This window comes from Enoplosus armatus, chromosome 18, assembly GCF_043641665.1.
Source record: "Enoplosus armatus isolate fEnoArm2 chromosome 18, fEnoArm2.hap1, whole genome shotgun sequence".
NCBI classification, from domain to species: Eukaryota; Metazoa; Chordata; class Actinopteri; order Centrarchiformes; family Enoplosidae; genus Enoplosus; species Enoplosus armatus.
Genome location: NC_092197.1, coordinates 11,596,755 through 11,609,578, shown reverse-complemented (window position 1 = coordinate 11,609,578; position 12,824 = coordinate 11,596,755). Strand labels below are relative to the sequence as shown.

Below are 12,824 nucleotides of genomic sequence, written 5' to 3'. Positions count from 1 at the left end.
CTCACAATGTGTTAGCAGGTCTTCATATGTAAAATCAGCGTGCACCATCTCTAAGGTTGAGAAACTGCCAGGCACACAAGTCATGTTGATGATATGGGACTATGTCGCAACAGCACTGCAATGAAACTTATTAATGCAGGTAAGAACGTGTCAGAGCTGTAAGGTTGTAATGTCAATGCTATTTGGTAAGATGAGACAATGTTACCTGGGCTACCTCACTGTCTGTGTGTCTGTCTTAAACTAAAACCATTCATTCAAAGCAAATGTTTTTCATTTACAGCCAATATCTGTTGAATAAATCGACCACTTTCCCTCATTTCAGTATAAATAATTCAAATAAAGTTTCTATAAACTCTATTTAATTTGTCCTGGCATCTGAAAATATTTCCTAAATTTGTATGAGGGGTATCTTTTGGAATTTTGGAATTTCTGTGTGAGAGAGAAAGGAAAATGAGAGAGAGAAATAGACAGTGTGACACAGACGCATGACATTTTGACTCAACAAGTATCATGACTCCAGTTTACAGGCCAACAAAGAATGTAGGCAGTGGCATGGAGGCTTAGTAAATATCAAGGCAGTGACATCTAGTGGAGAAGCTATTTACTACATAGTTGTTCAGTAATGTGAATAATAATAATAATGTATTTAATAATAAATAGTAGGTAATAAATTCTAATTTCTAATAGTAGGCCTAGCACAAAAGTGTCATACAAGCCATAGACTTTGTGCATTTGTGAGAAGATATTTGACTTGGGTACACACCTGCTTATGTTGAAACATGTACTGAATGCATGCATAACACACACACACTTCACTTATTTTAAGTGACAGAACAAAAGATCTCATTTCAGGTGAATGTTTTCTATGTTATTAAGTTCTTCTACATCCTGTCTGCACCCTTCAGATGAGGATGCCTCAAACACGACCTGAATGGTAAAAATAGAGTTATTTGGTCAAGAAATGATTCAAGGCAAATAAGCAAATAAGTTCCTTGCCCAAGGTTTATTTAAGCTCTGATAAGATAGGGATTTATTTTAGGTATGGAGAGGTTGAACAACATTTGAGAGTGGAAAGTAAGAGTACATATGTGTGTAAAATATAGTAGGCATTGTTGGATTTACCTGCTGGGGGTAAAAAAAATAGACCCCTGTTTGTGGTGATTATTCACAATGCAGTTAATCAAATACCACAAACCAACTGTCACTAAGTGAATATGGGGCCTTTGGGGGCCACTTTGTTGATTAGGTAATCCAGCCTTGATCCTACACCACAATGCAATAGTAACAGAATCTATTCTTTTTCTCTTTTTTTTTTTCAAAGATGCAGAAACAATGGTGCAATTAAATCTCCTGGATTTGTTTACACTCAGATAACCTGAGTTCAACCTGAGTTTCAACATGGTTATGATAACATTCAAACTGTTGGACTATATTAAATTGTCACATGTAAAAGCTCAGATTTATGTTATTTTATTAAAATACATATTTTACTTGAGTCTTAATGTTAAATATTCTCCAACAGACGTCCCAATAAAACTATAGCTCAGCTTTAGAAATGGACCCTTTCCTGGATTCATGTAAAACCTCCAAGTATTTAATTTGTTGTCAGTTTGTGCTCAGCTTTTGCTTGTCTTTAGCTATTGCTATATATATGGTTTATAGCCTATGTTTGAAACAAAATGGTCCACTATAAACTGAAGTTTCATGACATACATTACTGTCATGTGACTAAAAACAAAGAGTCTTTAGCTGCAGGACAGATATTTTCCCTGCAAGTTGGGCTTCAACAACCAACGAATGTGGAAAAACACAATTTGGTCTACCGTGTAATGTATGTTAGAGCACTGTCACATTTTAGCATTATAAATTACAACTTGCATTGATTTGGCTATCCTAAATATATCACTATAGTGTATACGTCACGGTTACATGCTCCAGTAGGCCGTCGACTCTCGAAGAAAGCGGAAGTGGTAACAGGGAAGTATTTCATTCCGGATGTGTGTCTCTTCTCCATCGAGCAAGCTCCTGGGCGATCAAAACAAACACACACACAGTCGCTAATGTCAGTGAAAGCTCCTGCTGTTAGCTCTCAGCCTGCTGCTTCACCATGCTACTGAAGTCATGCTGTATTTACACCATCGGAGTTTTTTCTATACTCACTTTGATCCTGGGTATTTCTTTGGTTTTGTCTGGCGTGTTTCCACATTTCATACAGTCGGTGGTGGAAAAGGTGAGCGTTTTATTCAGGCTAACGTTTTATAACAGACATTAACGTTGAATAATCGCTAACTAAGCTAACGTTAGACATTTTGTTGACAGTAGATGTTAGCTAGCGTGATTTGACAAAACATCAAAGACACTCTGTTGTGTTTCGGTTTCGCCTCTTGAGTTTAATTATGGAAATGTTTGCTAGACAGCTCCAGGTCTTTTGGCTAGCTGATTTATGAAGTTCTTGTTTCACGACTGAGTCACATTTAGGAATGGTTGTTGTTTGAAACGACTCACCGAGTTAGACATGTTGTGAATGCTGCTCCAGACCCTGTCGAACTAGTTAGTCAGTTTAATGAACTATGTTTTTAGCTGTTTGGGGGTATTATTATGTCAGTTTAACATGAATGAAGTCTCTGATGAAATGTTCAATGTCACAAGCATTCGCATTATTATCTTATATCTCTCTTTATTTTGTTTAACGTATTCAAATCGGCATCACATGGATATCCGCCACAGTTAGTTATTATAGTCTCTTTCTGCTCTGATATCCTGCCCTCCTTGGCCCACTTCAACGTGAGATAAATGGCATATCATGACAGCTAATCCTGTGATTTCGCCACTTGCAGCAGGTTTATGCAGCTGCTGCGTTTGTCATATGATGTGAGGACAGCTTAGTCAGCAAAAGACTATTCATCTGAAGTCACACATTTTTCTCAACTGTGCAGAACAAGTTAACCACTGCCCTTTGTTCCTCTCAGGAAGTAGTTTTGAAGAATGGCACTGAGGCGTTTGAGGCCTGGGAGAATCCACCAGCCCCCATTTACATGCAGTTTTACTTCTTCAACCTGACCAATCCTGCGGAGGTGCTGGATGGGGACAGGCCTGCCGTGGTGGAGATTGGACCGTATACATACAGGTGAGAGAGGAGTAAGAGAAAGACATAACTATTCATCTGTTCTGTAAAACAGAAGTGCCACACAGATCTAAAGGAGAGGGGCGGAAAAGCCATCGCATTCAAGATGCCTCGTTCTAAACTGTTAACATCACACATGAAGAAGCCAAATTGTCAAGTCAGTAAAACATGTAAAAACTGAAAAGCCACTTGCATACAGTTCTCCAGGTAATTGTGGGGTGAGTTCAAAGCTTTTGGCTGTCTCCCAGTCAACAGGTTGCAACTGAACATTTGCAGCTCATACAATGGAAACAAAGACTGCCATCCCTCAAGGTAGAAAGGTGCCAAAAAGCTGATGATTAGATTAACTGAAACACAAAGAGGAAAGAAAGGACCCAAAGATACACAGGGCAGCAGTGCACAAGAAAGCAGAACATGCATAAGCAATACATTGTACACTATAATACAAAATGTTTTGATTGATAAAGAACATAAGTCCACAAAGATATCAATTATCCAAGAATTATTAAAATAGATCGAAGTTTTGAATGGTACTCTTCACTTGAAAGAATAATGATGAAGGTGCCAAGTTGAAATTATTACAACAACAAAGTTTACCCATGTAAATTTATGTCTACATAATTAGTGTGGCTACAGTGCATCTTGTTGGGAAAAGAGATAGTATCTACTGGAAATGGCGGACAAAATATATTAAAAATTCACCAAATAATCTTTTCAAAAATGACAGTGACAGCTTGCAGAGACAGAAGCGTAGAGATAGTAGTGCGGTTCTGTTTCTGGCCAGCTTAATGTAGCTTGTCTCTCAGCACTGACACAGTAGCTTTGAATAGCTGCCAACAGTTTTATTTGCCACCCAATACTTGAAATAACTCTGTCATCCATTTACATACTCGTAAAATCTTAAAGTTCATATTATTCTGTAAACCCATATCGTACCACACACCTGAGATGTTTTTTTTTTCTTCCTGGCACTGAACTTTTTTACAGTCGCACTGGAAGCTGAACAGATACAAATGTTCCACTCACTGATCGGTTAAAGGGGCAGCTTTAGGCACCTCGTGGCCATTATTGCTCACTTCCTGACCTAAACTTTCACACAGATTGTCATGGAATGCATCACAGTAGCTGTCGCCATTGTTCAACAACTGCAAAAATGTGTTCTTCTTTTTTTTTTTTGACAGTCACATGCAATTGAGTCAGTATAGGAAACCTCTACTTCCTGCATTATGCTATATTTAAGACAAATATATGGTTTTCAATATAGAACATTATAATTGTGTAACAATAGCCTTTACTCTACAGTCTGATACTGCATGTAGTGAACATTGTAAAAGGCTGCATGTGATGAATCATACTCATTTCATGTATCGTACGATGCTAATGTAACATTTTGTTTAATACTGCGAATGAAATTTAGAGACAACCTCATCCTGCACAAACTTATTTAAGGTGTTTTTCTCTTAAGATATGTAGATGCAGCAATGTAACAAGGAGGTATCAACAATTATCGTCTTTCAACTTTAACCCCGTTGTTCTTTTTTTCTACACAGAGAGTATCGGCCTATGGAGCAAGTAAACTTCCAGGATAATGGCACTAAAGTAACAGCTGTCAACACTAAGACCTACATCTTCCAGCGCAACATGTCCCGAGGTCCAGAGAGCGACCTCATCAGGACAGTCAACATCCCTGCAATGGTGAGCCACAGAAAGCCATGAAGTATTATTACATCATTGAGTCACAGTAGTTTCATTTTCTGGTTTTATTTATTTATTTTATTGGGCAGCAACATACAAATGAGGAAGTTGTGTTTTATGAATATTTTAATTAATATTTACAAGGTAGACAACAAGGAGTAACATTACTTTTGAAACAAATAAGAAGTCCTTCACGCTGTGGAGTAACAACACACTCAGGTTACAGCTATTTATAACATACTAGAGTGACAGGATTGTCTAAACAAGGCATACGTTATTATGTTTATATCATTCATGATGCATGTTTTGTAATTCTTTCCAACTTCTTCTGATAATAATTAAACAAACTTTACTTGGCACAGAAATGAAATAGTTTAAATGTACACAGTATTTAGTTGTTTTTATCTAATAATCTTATTCTGGTCTCTCTAGCATTAGTATTTATTTTGCATTATTGGAAGTTATTTCCTTTTACAGAAACATAGCAGTAAACAATGTTTTGCAGCACTGAGATTGATAGTATGTTCTGTTGTAATGTGCTGCTGTAATGTGAACTCTCCTATAGGTTCTTTTACATGTTACTTCAGTAAATGATTCATTCTATTACATAGCCTTCTTTATGGAACTGGTGCTATTTAGCGCTTTGCACAACAGGTTGTCCTTCCCTTCTTTCTCCTGGTAGACGGTGATGGAGAAATTCAAAGACGAGACTTTCGTGGCCAATCTGGTCTCCTCTTACATGAAGGCCACAGAGGAAGGCCTGTTCACCACCCGCACAGTGGGAGAGCTGCTGTGGGGATATGAAGACGGCCTGCTCAAAGCCCTCAGAACTTTAAAACCCGAGCTGGATGATGTTTTCGGACTTTTCTATAAGGTCTCATTTAAGCATATGAATACATTGTTTTATACTTTGTACAGAGTGGAGTGTGCTTATTCATAAAAAGGTACAAAATATATCAGAAAGCCGCACAGAGACTTTACATAGAGTTTCGCATTAATTGTAAATTGTAAATCTGTTTTTTTTTCTTGTGTGAGAACTGCTTGTTGAAAGTATTCATTTTATTCTTACAGAACAATGCGTCCAACGATGGTGAATATGTGTTCTTCACTGGTCAGCAAAACTACAAGGACTTTGCCAGAGTGGATACATGGAACGGTGAAAGGTAATTGTCTCCACTCTCACCTCCAGCACACAATGACAATGAGAATTATCTCCTGCTCTGTAAATCCAATCAGTGAGAAGCACTGATTACATGCAATTCAAATGTGTGAGAGTTGCATTACACAAGTGATTGTATCAGAAACAGGCAGGAATATGATCAAAGCTCGTTTCATCCTATTTGATAACATGAAGGCATCACAAAGACAGTTTTCTGTTGATTTTTCCCACCATTGTCTTATCACAGTTGATGCGATACTGTCCCCGGGCCTGTCTGTAATGATTAATGAAGTGATTATTAGAAGTTAATTAGTTGGTTAAAGCATCTTACTTAATTGGTTATCTGTGCCGCAGAAAACTCACTCACAGGCCCGTGTTGTTCATCAGAGCTACACTATATTGCCAAAAGTATTGGCTCACCTGCCTTGACTCGCATATGAACTTAAGTGACATCCCATTCTTAATCCATAGGGTTTAATATGATGTCGGTCCACCCTTTGCAGCTATAACAGCTTCAACTCTTCTGGGAAGGCTTTTCAAGGTTTAGGAGTGTGTTTATGGGAATTTTTGACCATTCTTCCAGAAGCGTATTTGTGAGGTCACACACTGATGTTGGACGAGAAGGCCTGGCTCTCAGTCTCCGCTCTAATTCATCCCAAAGGTGTTCTATCGGGTTGAGGTCAGGACTCTGTGCAGGCCAGTCAAGTTCATCCACACCAAACTCTCTCATCCATGTCTTTATGGACCTTGCTTTGTGCACTGGTGCACAGTCATGTTGGAACAGGAAGGGGCCATCCCCAAACTGTTCCCACAAAGTTGGGAGCATGGAATTGTCCAAAATCTCTTGGTATGCTCCTGAAAAACAACCCCACACCCTAATCCCCCCTCCACCAAACTTTACACTTGGCACAATGCGGTCAGACAAGTACCGTTCTCCTGGCAACCGCCAAACCCAGACTCGTCCATCAGATCGCCAGATGGTGAAGCGCGATTCGTCACTCCAGAGAACGCCTCTCCACTGCTCTAGAGTCCAGTGGCGGCGTGCTTTACACCACTGCATCTGACGCTTTGCATTGCACTTGGTGATGTACGGCTTGGATGCAGCTGCTCTGCCATGGAAACCCATTCCATGAAGCTCTCTACGCACTGTTCTTGAGCTAATCTGAAGGCCACATGAAGTTTGGAGGTCTGTAGCGATTGACTCTGCAGAAAGTTGGCGACCTCTGCGCACTATGCGCCTCAGCATCCGCTGACCCCGCTCCGCCATTTTACGTGGCCTACCACTTCGTGGCTGAGTTGCTGTCGTTCCCAATCGCTTCCACTTTGTTATAATACCACTGACAGTTGACTGTGGAATATTTAGGAGCGAGGAAATTTCACGACTGGACAGGTGGCATCCTATCACAGTACCACGCTGGAATTCACTGAGCTCCTGAGATCGACCCATTCTTTCACAAGTGTTTGTAGAAACAGTCTGCATGCCTTGGTGCATGATTTTATACACCTGTGGCCATGGAAGCGATTGGAACACCTGATTTCAATTATTTGGATGGGTGAGTGAATACTTTTGGCAATATAGTGTATGTCAAAAAGCAACACCAATGTTAACCCTCTTTTATGCACAAGATTTTCTTTCATCTTTGTCTGTCAGTACGGTATAATGATAGTCTTCCATATTTGACTTGCTAGCGAGCTAACGCTGCACTTTAAGGAGTAGTTTGACGTTTTGGGAAATGCACTTATTTGTTTTCTTGCAGAGATTTGGATGAGAAGATTGATGCCGCTCTCATATCTGTCAGTTAAATATGAAGCCACAGCCAGGAGACGATTAGCACAAAGACCAAAGACCAAAATGTCAACCTATTCCTTAAACATTCAAAGGGCAAAAGCAACAGCAGCCAAGCTTTTTCTGACCTACAAATATTTTCGGTCTTGATCTACTACAAGCCATCACTATTTAACACATTTAAAAAACATAATCTTTGCCGAACAAATCAGTTAAAAACACACACAAAACAAATGGTGAAATGGTCAGGTGCTGGGTATTCTTAATGCCTGAAATTAATAATATAATTATTTTTTGTGTGCATGCAGCTCGCTGAATTGGTGGACATCTGATGAGTGCAATATGATCAATGGAACCAACGGAGCGTCTTTCCATCCAGTCGTCACCAAGAATGAGACGCTCTCCATGTTCTCCTCTGACCTGTGCAGGTGAGTAGACTGCAGAGTGTTTTACAGACTATGTATGTCCACAATGTAATTGGGCATGCACTAAATCATTATATGTATGTATATATATATATATATGTACTTACAGTAGTATTCCCAAATCTCATGGATGCGCAAAGATTGAGTCAGATGAACCTTCACATTTGACCATAGGTTTAATTTGTTTGTTTTTTTCTTTGTTTAGCTTTTCAATAGCCTATAACGCAAAATCCCTTTAAGCTAATGTGTTTTGTTTTTGTTTTCTCCAAAACTGTCTAAGGTGTGAATTTAGCGTGGGTTTAGTTTGAGTGGGAGATTTGAACAACAGTCATTCATTTTGTTTGGTTGCCTATTGAGCACAGCTGAGCATAAACTCTTCAGCTTTAGGTAATATGGAATTGATTTCAATCAAGTATAGTTTTCAGTCATCATTTTCTTGGTCTTACCTGCCTGGCTTGAGTTGCCTAGTCTATGAATGCCTCCCTAAGCCTTTCCCCTCAGTGTTATTCATGTCTGGATATGGGATTAGGGATACCGATTTAGCCTGTTTGTTAGCATGGCCGGTGTGTTGGCCTCTTGGCATGAGCTCACTGTTAGCATACTACCTATTCAGTGCTGCTTAAAACAACTAATAGCAGCTCTCTTTGACTGTTCACACATCAGAACTGAGAGTGCAGCGTGTGCAGGTCCACTCACTGCTGACTGATGTTGTGAAAAGACATTTAAGATTAATGAGGCAGTAACATGTCAAAGACCAGCACAATCTTTTTAAACACTTTTAAAACCAGGTTTTCTTTGTCTACAAATCAGCTTACCACGTAGCTCATGTACAACATTTGTGCAAACCCTCTCTCTTTTGTTGCATTTTCAGCTTTACAGAACTTATTTGTTCCTGCATAGATTAACCAGCATCTGACTCTGTCTCCAAGGTCTCTGTATGCTATGTACGAGAAGGATGTGACAGTGAAGGGGATCCCTGGGTACCGCTTCACTCTGCCTGACGAGGTGTTTGCCAATATGACCTTGAACCCAGCCAACACAGGCTTCTGTGTCCCTGCTGGAAATTGCCTGGGCTCTGGTGTGCTTAATGTCAGCCCTTGTAAACAAGGTGGGAAATGCATTAAGCAACTGGTCTTGTATGAAAAAACACAAGGATGTTCCATGGTGTCACATAAGCAAATGCTTCATCATGAGTGAAATGAATATCTTTCATAGTGTTGTTCTTACTTCATATTTTCTGTGTGCAGGAGCTCCCATCATCATGTCTTCACCACACTTCTACCAGGCAGATGAGAAATTTGTTCAGGATGTATTTGGCATGAAGCCTAACAAGGAGAACCACCAGACTGCGATTGATATCAATCCGGTAGGAATTTCAGCTTTAATTCCTCGTTTTTAAGACGTGTGAAAATACTCTGCTTGGAATAATTATTTATGTCTGGCATTTTCTTTCCTCAAAAAAATTAAATGAACTAGTATGAAATTCTTTAAATTACATCTTACATATTTTTCATTTCAATAATACTGGACACAAGGTGACAGTGACATGTTTGCCACTAGATGGTGAACTATCTCAGCTTTGTGACTTCAAGCCAATGGTTACCCACGATGCAGAGCTTCTTTTTCTTTTTTAAACAGTGGTTAAAAATTAAAGCAGATGTACATGGAACGGAGCTGTCACCAAAGATAAGCTCTAACAGCTCTTATCATTTGTAATACTGTAATAACTTGGCTGAGCCTGTGGTAAAGCCTTGATAAAGGGAAGCAGACTTAAAAAAACAGGAGGACAGTGTGTCACTGGACATCTGTTGACCCTTAAACTGCCATAGCGTCATAGTCCAATTTAGAAAAAAAATCCATAAGAGACATTGTTAACAACAATATTTGACAGAAACACTCAAAACACAGACAGACAAAAACAAGGAAAGAAGTACTGTAAATGATTCTGTAATGGTCCACCTATCAAAGGATTTCTTCTAACAGTTGTAAAAATAGGAGCTAATAAATGACTCATAGTGATTAACCCTTGTTACAAAATCAGATTTTTTTTCTGGTCCGGAAAATGAAACTAATTGGACTACAAAGACATAAACAGTTAAGACATAAATAAGTTAATGTCAAATTATAAAACAGGGTTGTGGTTCTGTGTGTCTTTCTTCACATTGTTATCTTTGGCAGCCATGCAGTGTTTGCTTTGCATGAACCTGACTTTATTTAACTCCTTTTGCCTTTTTTCTGTTTATTTTTTGATACTATGTATATGTCAGATAACATGATAATGCATGAATATCAAAGATGGTGAAAAATATTTCTGGAAAAGGTGTAAATTATTTAAAGAATGCATGTGGACAAGAACGTTTTATCTACTTGACCCATCTGCGACACATACACTTTCATTTCATATTTAGTCACGTACACGTCATTAACACCAACATGTAACATGGTGGCATCAGTCTTTGAAACCAGTAAACAAGCTACTGTTTCGTCTGTTTATCCTTCCTCCTGTGCTGTAATCATCACTGTGCCGCTGCGTGAGATTATTGAGATTGATCAAAGTCCTGCGACTTCTGTCATAAATACTGGGTTGCGGTGCCCTGTACAACTTCACGAGGGGAGCAAACCACCTCCTCTGCCTCTGCTGTGATAGGCTGCCTACAATAAAGATGTACACAGATACATGTTGCTAAATTCACTATTGTGAGTACACAGTATGTGGGTTGGTGTGTTCTCTCATTTCTGCAAACCAGGCTCAAAGTACATTTACTGAGAAATGTTTGCAGCATAAAGATCTTGAACATAATACATATTGTCCTGTGTCCATGTGGTATTGGTGCTGAATATGCTGTAATAAGTTTGTCTTAAAACATGCGTTCCCTAACAAAGTTTAATTCGGTTTTGCAGCTAACAGGAATCATCCTGCAAGCAGCAAAGCGGCTCCAGGTCAACGTGTATGTCGAGCAAATTCCCACCTTCAGGTAATCAGCTCATCGCCTTCATCGCTCTCTGTCGTTGAGATACTGCACCTTTTGTCATAAACGATCTCAGTCACCATATTGGCTTTGATGAGATGAAGCTGTAATTGCACCCAAGTCTAGGAAGGGTGACCAGTAAGATACCTGTAAAGCAATTATGCCACCATCATCATTATGAATGGACTTTTGGACAGTCGTGGCTAACTTGTTATGTATCTACTTGGCATCTGAAGGAACAAAGCGATAATAATCTTGAGTCCAGACTGAACAGATATACATGTTGTCAAGCTATATGTAGAAAAACTAAATGTACACATGAACTGAAAGAGTTTTCTGCATGTCTCTTTGTCATTCATTCGTTAACTCATAGGCAAATGTTCAGATTACTAATAAGGACAATGAAATACATCATTATGATAGTAAGTAAGACATTGTGAATAATGACGTTTTTCTTACAGTCAAACCGGAAATGTGAGGACTGTGATCTTTCCTGTGGTTTATCTCAATGAGGTACAAAAACACACACCGTTCGGTCATTTTGTCATATACTGAACAAACTCCAATCAGCAATCCAAATCCAATCTATGCCACATTCAACCTTGTTCACACTTGGTTCATCCAAGTATGTGTCATACATAATATCACAGACACTATTACCATGATTTTGAAATGATACATCTCATTGCTGAATCCCACCTTTCAGACATTACACTAGGTAGCCCACATTGAAATGCATTTATATAAAAAAGGTTAGATTTCACAGGTAGGCATTCAGTTGCTTAGAAATTTTGTATTTGCTTTCAAATAGATTACAGACATGAAATGGTGAAATAACAAAGTTTAACTTTTACTCTGATAAATAATCTACCTCTGGCAGTGTTTTTAAGTTATGCTGAACTCTACCTCTCGTCTTCTCAGAGTGTTGTCATTGACGACGCGTCGGTCCTGAAGCTGAAAGTGATTGTTGCCGAGCAGAATGTCGTGGTGAACATTCCGTTCATGCTGATTGGTCTAGGCATCATTCTGGGAGGAGTATTCATGTTCCTGATGTGTCGACAGAAGGTCCCTGAGGTGAGTGTCTGTTTCATTTGAGTACGTTTTAGTAAGTTATTAGAGTGAAATATGTTTTATTGTGTATTAGATATGTTGAATATGTATGTTTATACGTCAATTAAGAGACATGTTTTTCAGCACCGTCTTAAGGTAACATTTTTGTGTCTGGTTTCATTTTCCAGAGCACTGCTGCTGAACGACAGCCCCTGCTCTCATCATAGCACCGAACAGGATGTGAAAGGAGGAGAATTGCCATATTTGCAGTATAATTCAATTTTTCAAGGCTTCAATGGATCCACAGTATTTACCGTTAACCCCCAAGTAACAGTTTCCGTTGATAACAAGAGTTCCACCTTTTAATCTGTTTTGTTTTTATCTGATGCTTTTAGGAAACAAAGTGAAGATGACTGTGTGCACGTTTGGGGTTAATGTCTTCCTTTCAAGTCCATTAAAATTCCTATTTTTTTTATTTTTCTTATGAAATCTGAAATTGAGTATATTTTTTTTATATTTACATCTAAATATTGGATTCTGGATTGAAACAACATGATTTGAGTAATTTGAATCTGAATTTGAATTGTCTGGAGACTCCGAACTGAACTGAACTAAT

At 38.8% G+C, this 12,824-nt stretch overlaps 1 protein-coding gene across 1 annotated transcript; it reads left to right on the top strand.

Moving 5' to 3' along the window:
• The first annotated feature begins 2,107 nt into the window (after window positions 1-2,107).
• On the top strand, window positions 2,108-12,515 carry scarb2c (scavenger receptor class B, member 2c). Its single transcript, XM_070924599.1, has 12 exons — window positions 2,108-2,230; window positions 2,970-3,127; window positions 4,675-4,819; window positions 5,502-5,693; window positions 5,891-5,982; window positions 8,073-8,192; window positions 9,119-9,297; window positions 9,437-9,555; window positions 11,091-11,164; window positions 11,620-11,671; window positions 12,080-12,232; window positions 12,397-12,515. The coding sequence occupies exons 1-12, from the start codon at window positions 2,108-2,110 to the stop codon at window positions 12,433-12,435; spliced, it is 1,446 nt and encodes a 481-aa protein (XP_070780700.1). The 3' UTR covers window positions 12,436-12,515.
• Window positions 12,516-12,824: the final 309 nt, after the last annotated feature.